The following is a 16,953-nucleotide window of genomic DNA, read 5'->3' as shown; positions in this document are numbered from 1 at the left end:
GTTCGTATAGAGCCCTAACCAAAGGTTTCTTGGCTCACTACCGAATTAAGAAAATTTTTGATCTATTGCTTTCCATTGAGGAGAATCTGTAGGGTGATGAAGTTTTCCATAACATATTTTCTCATCAGAATGCCATCTCAAGTTCTTTGCTTTTGTGGTATTAGTAAATAAATGCTTAAACCGTAGTATTATTGGAAGATACCACAATACCTTTAAAAGAGGACCTTTGGTCATTTCATCATAATCACCACACCCTGCTTCACTTTGTATCTTGAACTGCCATATTTAGGGCACTTATTCAACCCTTCATACTCATTTTTGAACAATATGTAGTTATTAGGACACACATGTATCTTCTCATATTCCAAACTCATCGAACACAAACTTTTCTTTGCCTCATACATTCTTTTTGGAAGTGAATTTCCTTTTAGAAGAATATCACTCAACAACTCAAGCAATTTCGTGAAACTAGTGTCGGTCCAACCATTTCTTGCCCTTAAATTCATCAATTTCAACATGGTTGTCAACCTTGTGTAATAATTTTTACACCATGGGTACAAAGGTGTCTTTGTATCACTACACAATCTTCCACATGTGGGAGAGAACTGTGCAAAGGACTCAGACCTTATGTCCCGGAACATATCCAAAATTTTATCACTAAAGTCATCATTCATAACCTTCTTCTTTCTAGATAGTGCAGTCTTTCTAATTTCATCATGCCATATTCAATTTATATACCTTAAACTTATCCCATCACAAATAAGATACTCTTTAATCTCATTAATACTCTGTCGATTATTGTTTAAACATTTGATACAAGGACAACAATACAAGTCATCTTTTTTACTAGGGACATTTCTTTGAGTAAACTCAATAAATCCTTCAATCCCATCCTCAGATTCTTTGCTAATTCTCTTAGCTTTCATCCAACTACGATCCATTGTTCTACAGAGTCAAAAAGCGTAGTTGTACTGTCAATCTCAATTCTAATTGTTTAATTCAAATAAATAAAATAATTAAGTGTTAGTCAATAAATTAAAATTGACCAACACTCAATTATAAATTAAAGGGATGTCTTTTTTATTTTATTAAAATTTTGACAAAATTTCTTCTTAAATATAACTAATCCTAAATTATTTAAGCAATGGACAAATCAATCAATCAACAAACCAAAAATTTAATAAACAATACAAGATAAATTTGAAAAACTATAACTAACAAAACAAAAGTAACAATTCAATCTCAAACCAATTCAATGAATAAAACTTCTGAATCCAAAATGGGAACACAAATGATATCCATTTTTCATGAAATTTTAAACAACACTTTATCATCAATCAAAGTTCATAAAAAAAAAAGAAAATTGGCCAAAACACTTAACATATTATTTATTACTAAATTCTCAAGTTTATTACAAAAATTTGACAAAAATTTGAAATCAAATATAAAAAAATTATAAAAAAATTACAAACATAAGAACTAATCAACTTTGAACTTTTAAACATATTTCTAAGGGAAAATTACATTCAGGTCCCATAGAGCACAATTAATATAAAAAAGGTCCCTCAAAATTGGGAAATGATTCTCAAGTCCCCAGGGACTTGTGTGTAATTAATTCTAATTGTGAAATTACGTAGTTACCCCTGTTAATTTGAACCTATTTACAATCTCAATAGTGGCTATTAACAACCGGAGAAGAGGTGGTTAACAACCTCAACAACGCCCCTAGCATTCCACAGAGTGAGTTGTCATGAGTACTACTGAGGTTGTCAATCACGTCTTCTTGAGTTGTTAACAGCCACTGTTGAGATTGTAAACGAATTGCTGCAATAAAATTAGAACTTATTTACAACCTCAACAGTGGTTGTTAACAACCCGAGAAGAGGTGGTTAACAACCTCAACAACGCCCCTAGCATTCCACAGAGTGAGTTGTCATGAGCACTGATGAGGTTGTTAATCACGTCTTCTCGAGTTATTAACAACCACTGTTGAGATTGTAAACAAATTGCTGCAATAAAATTAACAGAGGTAAGTAGGTAATTTCACAATTAGAATTAATTACATACAGGTCCCTAGGGACTTCAGAATCATTTCGGGATTTTGAAGGACCTTTTTGATATTAATTATACTCTGTGGGACCTGAGTGTAATTTTCTCTATTTCTAATGTCGTGTATATAGGAAGTAATTGAGGTTTTCTATCTCCAAATGTCACCAATCAACACCTCAAGCACATAAGATGTGCAAAATAAATAATACCAGACTTCCAAAATATGAAACCAATCAGCCTATTTGAAATACAACAGATTTCTATTATCAAAATATCCAAGACATAAAAAAAAACAAAAAGAATGAATGAAGAAGAAACTCACTCAGTAGGAGACGATTAAAACGCGAGAAGAGGTGACTACCCATGGCAGAAGACTGCAGAAGATAGCAAAAATCGACAATGACGCCAATGGAGGACCAAACACTACAGAAAATGGTGAGGATTTGCTGAAAAATGAAGTTTCAGTGGTGGGACAGGTAGGACTACGTCGCTCTGGACTGTGAAATTGTGAAACTGTGGAAAAGGAAATGTGAGATAGGATTAAGTTTAAAACTTTCCACGGTGGTTATTAAGATAACCGCAGTGGAAGGTTAAACGTCATGCCTTTTACTTACAAAAATGCCACCGCCTTGTTTTCCACAGCATTTTTCTTTTTAACTGCCATTAAATTGCGATTTTTTATGTCTTTTTTTTTTTTGTAGTGGTGACATATTTTTGCAACTTCTAGTTACCATTTCTCTGCACATTTAGCTTTCATATCACCTATTTAACCACATTCTCTTGTTTCTCTTTCATTTCTCCCTCCCTAAGTTCCTTCAACAGCGCATTATAATCAGTGTTCACCCATTCTCACCCACTTTTCGAACATTACCAACACTTCATGTTTATTAACTTTAAACAAGAAGATGATAACAATCTCTTTCTAAAATTAAAAGCATTGTCGGATTCTCCCTCACTCACTACCTACTTATCTATGCATTTAAATTTAAATAGTTATTTCTACATTATTCACATATCACAACCAATTGTGCTCATCAAGTTAGATCAAGAAAACAAAAATTTTGAAAATAAAATTTTACCTCACACACTAAGGGCCTGTTTGGTTTGAGGGGAGGGGAGGGGAGGGGAGGGGAGGGTAGGGAGGGGGAGGGGAGGTTTTATCCTCACCTTGTTTGGTTTGATTAAAAAGGAGGGGAGGGGAGGGATAGTAATAATTAATTTACCATTTTACCCTTACATATTAGTTTATGTTTTTTATTGATATATTATATAAATTAATTTACATCTTAATTTAAATCATATAATTTAATAAAAATTCAGTCTTATCATGTTAATATGTGTATTAAAAAATTGGTACAGTAATTTTTTATTCTAATTAATATAATAATATATTTAAAATAATCAAATTAACAAATTTTATATGCTCTAAGAAAAATGAAATTTTATTTTCTTTAGGCTATCTTTTTTTCCAGCTTTAAAATATATTTAATAAATAATATATTTATAAAAAACAATTAATTTTATAATATTATAATTTTTTATTTAAATAATTTTTTATTTTTAAATAATTTTTATAATATATTTTTAATTATAATAATGTATATTTTTTATTTTTGTACTTAGGATAATATATTTTTTATTTGAAATAAATATTGTAATAATATATTTTATGGGTAAAAGTGGAATATTAAAAAATTTATAAGGGCATAATGGTCCAAAATTTTGACTCCCTCCAAAAACCCCCAATTTGGAGGGGAGTCAAAATGGAGGGAGGGAGGGGAGGGGAGGGGACATTTTAGTTCCCCTCCCCTCCCCTCCAAAATTTTTAACCAAATGAGGGGAGGGGCTCCCCTCCCCTCCCCTCCAACCAAACAAACCTTAAGTGCCAGTGACGATCACAACGCAACACTGTAAGGTGGAGTTACGGTTTCTATCACTTGCACCAACACTGATGGTGATTTCCTAAAGACGGCTAACAGATGCACCTTTAGATTGACCATCAGCCATTACATTTTCTCAACTCATTGTGGTGGATAATCTCCTTTCATCACTCTATGGATAAGGGGAACAAATGGCGCCAACTTCTCTTTTTCCCTCTTTCTTCTTTCTTTTCCAGCACCATCAGATTTCGCAGGGTATTACTATCAATTAGTTTCTGCAATTGATTTCACTTTGCCCTGGGGTCCTACAGTAAAATCTCATAATGTTTTGGGTCCATTTGAAATAAATTGCCTACTGTGATTCTTAATTGAAAATTTCCCTTTTTTAAGACATTCTTCTGTTTTGTTTCTCCTGTTCTCGCCGCACTACGTGACCCTTTCGGTGCAACTTGCTTTGGAACTGTCACCCAAAAAAAAATTAAAAAAATTGCTTTGGAACTTCAGTCAGTGTGCGCAATTCACAGGAGCGTTGGCTATTTCATCCAGCTCCACCTTATTCCATCAGCTTCCGCTAACGTCGAAGACCAAGACTCTGGTGAGTGCAGGCCTTCTTCGGCAATTCCTCTTAGCATCTATCCATATTTGCAAAAACTCCCCGATTTCACGCTTTCTCGTTATGGCATTTGCGTTGAAAACCTCTGCATTTCTGCAGGGCAATGTTTTCTGCTGAATTTTAATGTAATATTTGCATGTTCGAGTATCTCTGTTTCTTAACATTGCTCCGATGCTTTGCTTTCTTTTTCTTTGATGAAATCGTCATTATCTGATCCCCCTAGCTCGGTGCTACTTTTTACGCTTAAATTTTGGATTCGTAGTTTCTTCTTGGATTCTGAAAACTTCAATGCGTATGTTTTGATATTGGCCACAAACATCATTGCGATCAGAATTAACAACTGAATGGTGCAAACTCGCTGAACTTGCGGCGATAGTCTATACGTTTCTTTCCTATATTGTAATAATGTTTATTATCGAGTTTACTTTTCATGACTCCGTATTTTTTTTTGGTTTGAAGTTGCAGATTGTAATCTGCACGATGTTGCAATGGATGGGAGGTTCAAGGCGGAAAGTGACTACTGTGAGTTGGACTGTGGTTTTGGTTTTCATGTTAAATCACAGAAAACTGAAACTTGACTATGATGCGGTTAGCATTGAAAAATATCCGAATTGCTTTTATAACACTAATATATCCCATAGGGCAAGCCATTAATGTTGTGGCAAGTAACGCAGTCTACTTGCTGGTGACGATGTATTTCTAGGAATGCCCAACAATTTGTGAAGTCCATTGAACCTTGATTTTCTGATAGCTTCTATCATATCTATGCGTTTCAGTCCAGTGAGATGTTATATCATGCTGCGGAAACTATTTGCTTAAGACTTAATCTCAAGTTGATTACAACATAACCATTATTGCTTTCTTTTGTTGCGCCTCTTTTTCATGTACGTTTATGTGTGCACTCTATGTGCGCCATACAATTTTATGTAAAAGATTAGTTACTAACTTTGCGTTGGGTCAAATTTTGAATTGAAGGATAAATCTGTGGCTCGTTCGTTAACATGCATTTTGACAGACCGTTGAAATTTGCAAATCAATTGAACCAAAAAATTTGATGCTGATTGGACTTTTGTTCTGATGTCCGAATATTTTATTTGGTGCATGGATATCTCTTGTGCTGAAATGGGAAATTTCAGACAAGGAGGTCTACACAGAAAAGGTAAAAGAATAAATCTGCTGTTCTAGAATGATTTCCTTAGTGATGACTACTTTTGAGTTTCTAGTTATCTCCTTAAATTCAGTGAAATGAACTGGGGAGAGGGTTTTGCTGGGACATGGAGAATTGATACCGGAATTTAAGTTTACTTCGTATTTCATCTAGGCAAAAGCAATATTTTGAACAGAGGAAACGCCAACAACAAAATCTGCAGATCACGGGGTCAGAGAGCAGTTCTGATGTGTTAGGTATAAGTGGGCAGTACCTGAAAGAAGGTCGGTCTCTGGACATTCTCAATTTGCTAAACTTGTCCACAAATGCTCAGGAATGTTATTCTCCCTGTGTGGAAGGTAAGTGGCTGATATCCTTTCTGTATAACAGTCATATTGCTCCTCCCTATGGGGTCATTGACTCATTGTTGAAAACCTTGCATCAAATTTGAACCAACTCTTCTCTGCTCTGTTTTTCTCCAACAAAGAGAATAGTTTTCCAATTTGAAGTTTGGAACAATTAAAATAATTGTTAATGTCAAGGTTTTTCCTGTAGCTACACTTTTGTTAGTGCTTAGAAAGCCTTGCAAAATGATGTATTTAGTTTGAAGGTTCTGTTCTTGTCAGTTTCTTTCTTTCTTATCTTACTTTACTAAAATTTAATTTTTTTACTTCTTTTCTATTTTACTTGTACAATTATCAGAGAGTGCAGATGCAGAGGCCAAAGTTTTGCCAGCCAAAATCTTGAAAAATCAACCATCAGTATTTACTAGCATGGGTAATCCTGTAGAATCTCCTAGAATTGAAGAAGCAAGTATGCGCTTTGATGTATTTGCCTAATTGTGTAGACTGTTTACTTAGTGTTTTGTTTGAAGGTGATTGATATATGTAATGTATGATAAACGGATGTTGTTGCAGGAGTACCACCAGGCTGCCAGATGGATGCATCACAAAAGAAGTGAGTAAATGCATGGTTTACATTGACGTGACTCCTATTGTGCAACTACCTTATATGCTAATGCAGTTAAATAGGCAGAATAGGTCATAAAATCAATTGCTTTGTGGATATATATGCGCTGTCATGATTGATTCTCTAAACTATTGCTTTCAACGCATCCTAAAGTGAGCATATAGATAGGTGTCTTGATGAGGTTAAGCGTGCATGTCAAATGTAATATGGATTTGTACGTTTGCTGCTGATAGCATTTTGATCCTTTTTTCAATCCCCCCTTTATTTTCTTGATATAAGGGAAGAATGAACTATTATAGACTCCAGGCATATTCTGGGAAGGACAGGTGCATATGCAAATTTTTAGGCCATTGGACCTCAACAATAGATTTTGATTTTTTTCCCAAGAGGCATGCAATCCATTTGAAGCATTAATTTATATTGCTTCTTAGGGTTTTAGTAAGCGCTCCTGATCATCAGAATAGTGCTCCCAGTGGGATACCTTCTACATCAACCAACTCAAAGGCGGTGACTGATCAATGTAAGTAGCAGTTCCTATGCCAAAATGAAAAGAATATATGTAAATAGCGGATTACAGATATTCATCACCCCTGTTTTATGGACTTCATTTTACCTAGGATTTTACTCTTATTTCAATTCATAACTTTCCAATTAAAGATGGATATTATTTCTAGTACTTTTGGTTTTATGATGATAGCACTTGATTTTTTTTTCTGTTTATATTGATTGTCGTCAGACTGAACACCTTCTACTAAGATTCTCACCTCTTAAGCCTTGTTATCAGATGTGGGATTATCTGTTATTGATTTGCTTTACGATGATGGACCAAAAATCACTGTGGAAGAGCACCCTACCTTTGAAGACCATCTTGCCTTTTCACTTGAAGGTTTATCATTTGAACTAAATCCCGTCCCATTTCAGATTGCACTATTAGTGGGATCATTCATTAACAACTTGTGAGCATGTTTTTCTCTTGCATTTCAGGGAAAGAAGAGATGCTATTCTCCATATTTATTAATGGCTACTATTATATTGGATTGTATATTAGAAATGCTGAAATTTTTTATGAAATGAAATTCAAATATAGGAGTGAAACCAAAGTCTTAATTTAAGACTCCTTTTTTGCACACTACATCTGTATGACACTAAGTTTGCCTTCAATAGCTCAGTTTTGATAATCATGTCTTTCGCATTTCTAGTCTCAAAGGTGTTGTTCTTAAGAGATTTCTGGCATATTTATATATAGATGTAGTGTTTATTTTAATGGTTTACTAAGTTATTCAATGAGATTTTGCGCTCTAAGAAAATGCCTGATGATTGGAGGAAACGTACTTTAGTACCTATTTACAAAAATAAAAAAGATATTCAGAACTGTGCTAGTTATAGAGGGATTAAACTCATGAGCCATACCATGAAATTATAGGAGAAGGTGATGGAACATAGGTTGAGATTGAAGACTTGTATTTCTGAAGACCAATTTGGGTTCATGCCAGGAAGATCGACAATAGAAGTGATCTATTTATTAAGTGGCTTAATGGAAAAGTACTGAAGTCATAAAAGAGACTTGGATATGATTTTTATTGATTTGGAAAAAGCTTACGACTGTGTGTCTAGAGCAGTGCTCTGGAGAGCCTTGGAGAAGAAAGGAGTGCGTGTCGCTTATATTAAAATCATACAAGACATGTATGAGGGGGTCACAACTAGTGTTAGAACACCAGGCAGTGAGACAAAGGACTTCCCTATAAGGATTTGCCTACATCAGGGATCATCTCTAAACCCTTATCTGTTAACTTAGTCCTTGATGTTTTAACTAAGCATATCAAAGAAGAAATCCTGAAGTGCATGCTTTTTGCTGATGATATAGTTTTATTGGTTGAGTCAAAAGAAGAGATTATCGCTAAATTTGAGACATGGAGAAGAACCTTGGAATCGAAGGGTTTCTGTTTGAGTAGAAGCAAGACGGAATATATGCATTGCAGTTTTGATAAGAGACAAGTTAGTACAGAGTCGGATGTCAGATTGAGAGACCAAGTCATTCAACAAGTGGAAAAGTTTAAATATTTGGGATCAATTATACAAAAAGATGGGGAAATTGATGGAGATGTTAATCATAGAATTCAAGCTGGGTGGTTTAAATGGAGAAAAGCGACAGGAGTTATCTGTGATCGAAAAGTACCAAATAAGGTCAAAGGAAAGTTTTATAGCACTGCTATAAGACCGGCAATGCTATATGACAGTGAGTGTTGGGCTTTAAAGGGACAACATGAACATAAAGTGGCTATTGCTGAGATGAGAATGTTGAGATGGATGTGTGGTCATACAAGAAAAGACAAGATCCGTAATGAACATATAAGAGGAAAAGTTGGAGTGGCTGCTATTGATGAGAAAATGGTAGAAAACCGATTGAGATGGTTTGGTCACGTGCAAAGAAGGTCTTGGGACGTGTTGGTAAGAAGAGTTGAGCAAGTCGTATGGAGTCTTCTAAAAAGGAGTAGAGGAAGGCCGAAAACAACGCTTAATGAAGTCATTGAGAGAGATCTTTCAATTAACAATCTATCTAAAGATTTGGTTTTGGATAGGACTTAATGGCGTCATGCGATCCATCTAGCCGACCCCACCTAGTGGGATAAGGCTTTGTTGTTGTTGTTGTTGTTTATTTTAATGGTTATCAAATGTTTTTTCTATTGTTTGTTACTTTGACAAGTTTTCTGTTATGTTATTGGAAAAGAACAAGAGAGAGAAAGAACAGAAAGGGAACAGAAACAAAGAGAATAGGCGAAACAAGAGAGAAGGGGGAGAGAGATAGAAGGTAATAGACGGAAGAGAAAGAGAGTAGCAGAAAAAAGAGATTCAATCCTGTAGGTTGATCACAATACAGCACATTTACAAATGAGAGATAAGCCTGTTTTTATAGGCAAAGTCCAACGACTAGTAACTGCCTATTATTCTAACTCACTCTTGATTCTGTTATTTGTTTATTACAATATCATATCATTTTCATTCAATATTAACTGATGGCTTTCAGGTTTGGGTGAAGTTGGAGCAGAAACACCACCTCATTCACCACAACAACGAAACAGGTCACTATTGTTACTCATTGGTTCTTCATTTCTTCTGCTTTCGGCATAAATTACTGCTGCTGCTGCTGCTGCTGCTAGTTTGATTTATCATAATGCAAGAATTCATAATAAGTTCTAGGTGCTTGAATTTCATGTCAAACGACTCACTGTTATAAAAAAGTGGAAATTAGATTTAACTTACAAAGATATTACTCACTTTGATGAAAGTTTTGGTTTGTAATAATGCTTGTGTTTAGATAAACTATAAGTCAAGGGTTATAGAGTTTCATACCAATTGGTATTAGAGTTAAGACCAACCTCCAAAGAGCTACCTGCAAAGGTTGTGACCCAGTTGGTGATGTTATTACTGCAAATTTGTAGCCATCAAGGATGTCAATTAGAGTCTCATATTAGATAGCCACTAATTGTTCTTCAACTACTTCAATGACATGAGTCCTCATAATTACAAGCCAATTTTTAAGGGTGGGCTCTTTATTCTTGCTCAAATATTTGTCAGGACCAATCAAATAATTTAAATTACAGTGAAGTAAGTTAGGAAAGAACTCTTATTATTACATCAACATGGGGTTTCTAGCCTGTCACATAAAATTTGGGGAAAAAATTGAGGGAGAATAACTTTTGAAACTGGCATTATTTTCCATGATATTCATGGAATCCAACATAAGCCAATTACTGTTCATAAGCCAAATGGCTTCCACTTGGGTTATACACACACACACATATATATATATATATATTATGTTAAACCATCTTATCAAATAATTCATGTATGGATGTTAGACACATGTCTAGGCGTGAGAATGTCAGTGTATGACACATTGACATTCTTGGTAGTGAATTTTCTTTGTAGTTTCCACTCGTGTTGAATTCTTGTGATGAAATTTTCCAGTAAGTTCCAGCGCAGGGTGAGTCAAAGGATGGAATTGGTTAAGACTTTTTTTTCTTTTCTTTTTTCTTTTTAAAGATATTTTCCTCGTACAAGTTGCTGCATCAAGTTTCTTGTTTCTAGGCACTGTACTGTAATTTTCCTTGTTGCCATGCTCATACTGTTTGAAAATGCTTTGAGAAAAATAATTTCCCTTTCTAACCATGATGAAATATCTTTCTTTTTTTCTTTTTAAAGCAAAGCACTTTGTCTCTTTGTAGTCATGTACTAGCAAAATCCTGTGACTTCAATTTTAGTTGCAGCAGTCAGGCAGCATAACATGGTTTTTGGTTCTAAAATTGATATTCTTTGAGGCTGATCGTTTCTATAGTGGCATGATTAAACATCTTATCCTTATCTACCTCTTGGTTACTATTGAAGATGGTCAGTAGCGTGCATGACATTCACTTATCTGACCATATTTGGGAATTTTGGTTACCAGAATCTCTTATAGTTACTCCCAAATGCTGAGGGATGAAAGGAAAAAGAAGTGGTCAAAGGCCATTAACCATGAACTGGAAGAACTTGAGCTTGAAGTGGTAAGGACTACAATGAAAATCATCTCTTTTCTTAAATGCACTAAACCAGTATGCATCTAACAGTACTATAAGTAGTCACATTGCGAGTTCCCTACAAGAACTTGTATAAATCTCTTATATTTATTGGGTATGTGAAGAATTTGTAACTTATCTTCTTTTAACATTTTTTAATTGTTATATTTGAAGTAGTTTAGAACCTGTTCCATTTCTGAGAGTCAAACTGTGCTGTTGACAGTTGTTGGTTTCGGGAACCACTGTTTAGGATATTGGTGTGTTGTTGGATATAATATATTGTTGAACCCATTTTCCACTACCTGCTGCTGATGTAAGATAATTTGCACAATAACTCAACTTCCCTGCTGCTCTGTTCCTCTACTACTCATGAACAAGCAATTAACTGTCCCCTGAAAGCAGGGATCTCCCCTCTACATTTTTAAATGCTTATAAGGGTGTAGAAGGGAGTGAGAATAATTCTTTATGCTTCTTAGTGAATGAAATCGGGGAGATAAATACATTGATGGCCAATTAATATGGGCCAAAATTATAGGGATACAATGAATAATAATAAATCCTATTTAATCCTAGAAAGCCAACTTAGACTTTGAAAAAATGGCTGGCTATGTTGGTCTGATGGATCTTTGGATCTGTAGGATTCCTTTTTGTACTCCCTGCCACTACTATAAATAGTCCCTTTGCTGATATTTGGCATTATGTTTCATCTTTTTTTATTCATTTTGACTTTCTTGCATTAAATAACTTTGTCCAACGCTCTCAGAAATCATGTGTTAAACTTAATGTTTAGTTCTTGGGAATGTGATTTGAAATATTCAGTTTGATGCATGATTTGTAGGATACAATGATGCAAGATATCAATGCTGCCCCTATCAGCAATTTTTCAAACCTTCCTTATAAAAAGGGAAAGCGGAGCTTAGTTACTTCTCAGGACTATAACCATTTTAATGACCAAGCTAACAAAAATGGTGTTTCCATCAGCCAAGGATTCTTCTATAACAGTGAGATTAAAGATGATGACATATGGAATGGTAATGGTACTCTAGACCTTGCCGCAGTGTTGACTATTGCTGAAAGATTGGATCATACTGTACCTTTTAAACTGAATTATTCAAAAATGTGTAGTTTTAAAACTAAGTATGGAAGTTTAGTTCATATGCCCAACACGCAAAATGTTATTTTTTCTAATACAAAACATGATAACAAATAGCGGAGTGAAATAGATAATGCCATTGTCTTGCTTAAGTTCTTTGCTTCTATAAGAGTTCGCAACATAATGCATGGATTGTCACATTTCGGAATTCTGATAGTATATTTCCAGTATTCATCAAGTACAGTATGCCTATCATAAGTATTCTAATTTAGAAATCTAATGTATGTACAAATTAGTTAAAATAACAATTTTTGAAAGGATTGCATCGGTCTCCCATATGAATTTCAACAAATTCACAAGTCTTTGAATTTTAAGAAACTAACGGCGGTCATACTACTGGTACTAGTGACCAAGTTAAATTTCAGTTTCATTTCAGGTGTATACGAAATAGAAAGAAAAATTTTAGTAAAAAGTTAGTGTTTATGGTGGTTGAGTATTATGTTTTATTGATATAAAGCCTGATGCATATGTTATGTTAGTTTGAAGGAAAGGAGAGGAGGAGGATGGAGAAATATACAGATAAAGAGAGAAAGGGAAGAAATAGATAGAAAGGAGGAAGAAAAAGAAACTGGGGGAGAGAGTGACAGGAAAATACTCGGTATTATTCAATTTGTTGAAAAGGTCTGACAAATGTGGAAACCCGAGGATTATTTATAGATCCATGAGTTCACTTATTTAAAATGATAATAATCTAAATTAATCCGAGATAAGATAGGATAACATAAATCCTTAGAGATAAGATTAGATAAACCCTAATTAAATCTTAAAAATAATATGGATATCATTATAAATATTAATTTTAAATAAAACGCTTAATCATCTTAAAATAAAGATAAAATATCTCTAATAACTCCCCTCATACAGATTCAAACAGATTTGACATTTTTGTGATTCATTGGAAACTTAACCGGGTCATCTATTTTTGACTAATTTCTCACCATGCCTAAACTAATGAAAAACTTGATGTGGCCAAGGCCGAGGGTCTCATATTTAGCTCTTTTGAAAATATTGCGTGGTCATTTTCTTTGTTATAATCTCTAAAAAATATTTAATCCCAGTTGTTAAAGCACCTAGTTCTAGCTTCTTTGATGAGAAGTTTGAGAATGAGAGGGAATACGATACCTTATGGAAGAAAAAGACATTTCAAAGGGGTAATAGTTCTCCTGGTTCATTAAAAAGCGGGGTCTGCAAGGCACGATATGCATTTGAAGATTACCTGCCAAAGAAAAGGTTACTTGCTGTATTTTCAAGAGCTTTTGCTGTATATGGCCAAAAAAGAGCCTTCACTGTTTCCAGCTTCCTTAAACGATTTTGATGACTTAAAGTATGTACAGGTCTTTGGCAGCAGCGTTTGATGGATTTGATACAATAGGTATTTTCTGAGTTTCTCATTTAATCATTATTCAGTGTATTTAAATTTTTTTTTGAAACAAATTTCTATGTGCTCAACTGTGAGATTCTGTAATATTCGCATACCTAAAATATTTTGCATGAATTGACGTGAATTTGATGAAACATTTGAATCATAGTAGAAATTATTTTTGACCCCTTAAAACATGTTAGAAGATTAAAATATAACGGGTAAGACAGAGAAAACAGGATATTCATGTCACTTTAATATGCATGAATACCCATGATTTCAATATGCATGAATATCCCTGATTTCTCTCTCTTACCTTTCATGCTTACAACTTTTAACATGTTTTAGGAGGTCAGAATTGTAATTTCAATATTGATTTCTCATAGGAAGAGATTTGAGTTCATGTTCCTTTTTTTCTTTTATTCCCTTTTCTGGGACAATCCTTGGTTTTATTCTCCCTTCATTTATTTTCTTTCCTGACATTTTTATTTCAGGATAGAATCTTCTACTTTTGATGATTTTTCTGTCGAAAAGTGCATGGGAAGTGGATTGTTACAATTCTGATATTCATTTCACAAGAGGAATATTACTGTTTGCTATTGTGATTTGAATTTACTAATGAACAATGAAAGCCTGACTTCATGGTGGCATTTGATATTCTTTGCTTATTTCCTTCCTTATTTTTTTTTTTTCAGAGTTGCCTGCTACATATTCAAAATGCCCTCCAGAAAATGATTATGACTTTTTTGTCGCTACTGGGGCAAGGTACGAGAACCTTCTCTTAGGTTTGTGGTGAGTTTTGAATATGCTTTCTGATGATGTATTGTATTGTAGCAGATGTTCAAGATCTGGTGGGAACTTCCATGTACAAAGCTTAGTCCCGGAAGATGTAAGGGACAATTCAAGCTTGCTTAGGTAACATAAAAAAGATCTCTTCTTTGAAGTTGACTTTACCCTTTTCCTTATAACCAGTCATTTGACTAAGATTTGTGAACCTTATCAGCGAAGAATCATGCTCATCCACTGCAGGTAATATAATAATCGTCTTTCTTGCAAAATGGTTAGACATATAGTTTTAGGATATTTACATTTTATGCATGAAACAAAAAGGCAAGGATTATTTGTTTGTTGGATGCTTGTCTTTTTATGTCAGTGAGAGGTGAGGCAATCCCTCATTCACCATCAAGATTATCAGCTGGGGGGACTAGTGAAGAACACATGTATGATTTTGGCAGCCCTGGAAATAAGCGCAGATCCAATGAAGGAAAATGCAGAAGCATGCCAAACTCATCAAAGCAAAAGCCATCCCATTCAAATTCTATTATTGAGGAAGACATATGTGCTCGTAGCAGTTGGCAGTTTGGGGAAAGATATCCTCCAGATAATGTAAATTCCGGTGACTCTACATTCGGTCAAAATTTAGAGGCAAAGTTTGCAGCTCCTGGTTCTTATAATGGCGATGAAGATCCTTTTGGCATTTTTACAATTCCTGAATCACATGACAAGGCCAGTCCTTCCTCTAGTGGATTAAAGAGCGGTGTGCGTCCTGTCAATTCTCCTCCTTGCTGTTTTACCTCTGAAAAGTTTGCATTTGGCGAATCACATGTATTCTCAGATGTTCGATCATGGTCAACAGGCCCCAAGTTTTGTCCGAAATTTCAACTAAAAGGCAATCTAAAAACTGTTTCTAGCTTCAATTGTGAGACCCCATCGAAATTTCAACTAAAAGGCAATCTAAAAACTGTTTCTAGCTTCCATTGTGAGACTCCATCTCCTGATTTACAAGAAGATGCTGCCGGCAGAGATGAGGATGTGAAGCTGGAAATGCAACAAGATTGCCAAGGAAAGTCTGAAATTATAGAAGAAACTTTCATGGGGAAGAATAAATGTTCCTCGGAAAAGAAAACAGTAGGAGATAGTTCAACTTCCAATAACCATACTCAGGGTTCTGGAGTTGAGAGGGACCCAAACCTATTGATAACAGAGAGTCTTGAGACAACAAAGTCACTTGGCCATGTGGAGGAGATATCATCGATGTCGATGAAGAAACCAGACAAAAATGAAACAAAAGTAGATGATACCAAGTATGTTTGGTCTCAATTCACATTTCTTTTCCTCACATGAAATGTGTACTAAGGAACTGTCATTTTCGGCAGGAACAACTGTGCTGCTGAAACTCCTCTTAAATGTAACATTGCAAATGAAGGTATGCTATTCTACGAATTTTGCGAAAAGAACTTGGTTGACATTTCTTATTCTCTGGATAGATAATTAGATATATACATGCTACTATTCTTTCTCTTTACAGTCATGAAAAATTGGCAGCCTCAAGAAAGAAGCATGGTAGCTAGAAAGAACAAGAAGGAACAAAATGACTTTTCTGGACAGGTAACATTTGAGAGCTACGTTTTTCAGCTTCTGTGTGTTCAGAAAGTACTGAAAGGAGGCAGCCTTGCTTCCATCTAATAGCTATACGTACGGGTTCTTATCAAACACAGAACAAAAAGGACTGATATCCACGTATATAATACGCTAACTACCAGTTCCCACAACTATTGATTGTCTCCATTCTCTGAATGTTGTATATGGGACCTATATCTCATAATTACGTACGGACGTGCTATTTAGCCTTTTTTCTCTCTTTATTATTACTATTATTTTTTTAAGGTGTTTAAATATCCTGGAAGTGTCTACGAAGGAGCACTTTGCAGCTGAAAGTTTTTTAAGGCTTTAAATCCTGAAAATTTATTTTCACAGCAAATATACTACTCCTCCGGTCCTTAATATAGGACCCAATTCTTGAGTTGGTTTTGGTCATAAATATAAGACCCATTTATCATATTTATCAATTTTCTCTAAATTACCCCTATAGATATTCCCTCAACCATAATTAAGTAAAAGAGAGAGGGGTATTAAGAAAGATGATTATAGTGTTTTAAAAATGAGTCAATTTTCTTATAATTAACTAATTTACCTAACTTACTTAATCTAATCAAATTAGTTAAATGGGTCTTATATTAAGGACCGGAAGAGTATTAAATTATGTGATTTGACATATGGCTCTAACAGTTAAATTTAATAGTAGGTATGGTTCAAACCAAAAATGCTATGAAATAAAATTTTCTGGATATATTAGAGCCAAAAAAGAAAAAGAAAAATCCAAATCCTGAGTACTCTGTCGTGGATGCTTTCAAGTTATTTAAGGACCTTAACCTTTTTTTTTTTT

The 16,953-nt window shown here is 34.6% G+C and overlaps 1 protein-coding gene across 1 annotated transcript; it reads left to right on the top strand.

The window, feature by feature from the left end:
* The first annotated feature begins 2,448 nt into the window (after positions 1–2,448).
* On the top strand, positions 2,449–16,456 carry LOC114760012 (uncharacterized). The gene is made up of 21 exons (XM_028949255.1): positions 2,449–2,484; positions 4,320–4,667; positions 5,002–5,064; positions 5,679–5,701; positions 5,864–6,048; positions 6,392–6,502; positions 6,607–6,646; positions 7,090–7,178; positions 7,443–7,544; positions 9,684–9,738; positions 11,106–11,202; positions 12,053–12,245; positions 13,426–13,597; positions 13,702–13,739; positions 14,423–14,492; positions 14,565–14,642; positions 14,731–14,756; positions 14,881–15,396; positions 15,457–15,811; positions 15,884–15,933; positions 16,036–16,456. The coding sequence occupies exons 1-21, from the start codon at positions 2,449–2,451 to the stop codon at positions 16,191–16,193; spliced, it is 2,805 nt and encodes a 934-aa protein (XP_028805088.1). The 3' UTR covers positions 16,194–16,456.
* The last annotated feature ends 497 nt before the right edge of the window (positions 16,457–16,953 follow it).

This window comes from Neltuma alba, unplaced genomic scaffold, assembly GCF_004799145.2.
Source record: "Neltuma alba isolate B1F8T4 unplaced genomic scaffold, ASM479914v2 tig00010927_pilon, whole genome shotgun sequence".
In the NCBI taxonomy this organism is placed as follows: Eukaryota; Viridiplantae; Streptophyta; class Magnoliopsida; order Fabales; family Fabaceae; genus Neltuma; species Neltuma alba.
Note: the sequence above shows the minus strand (reverse complement) of the source record. Positions and strands in the feature narration are given on the sequence as shown.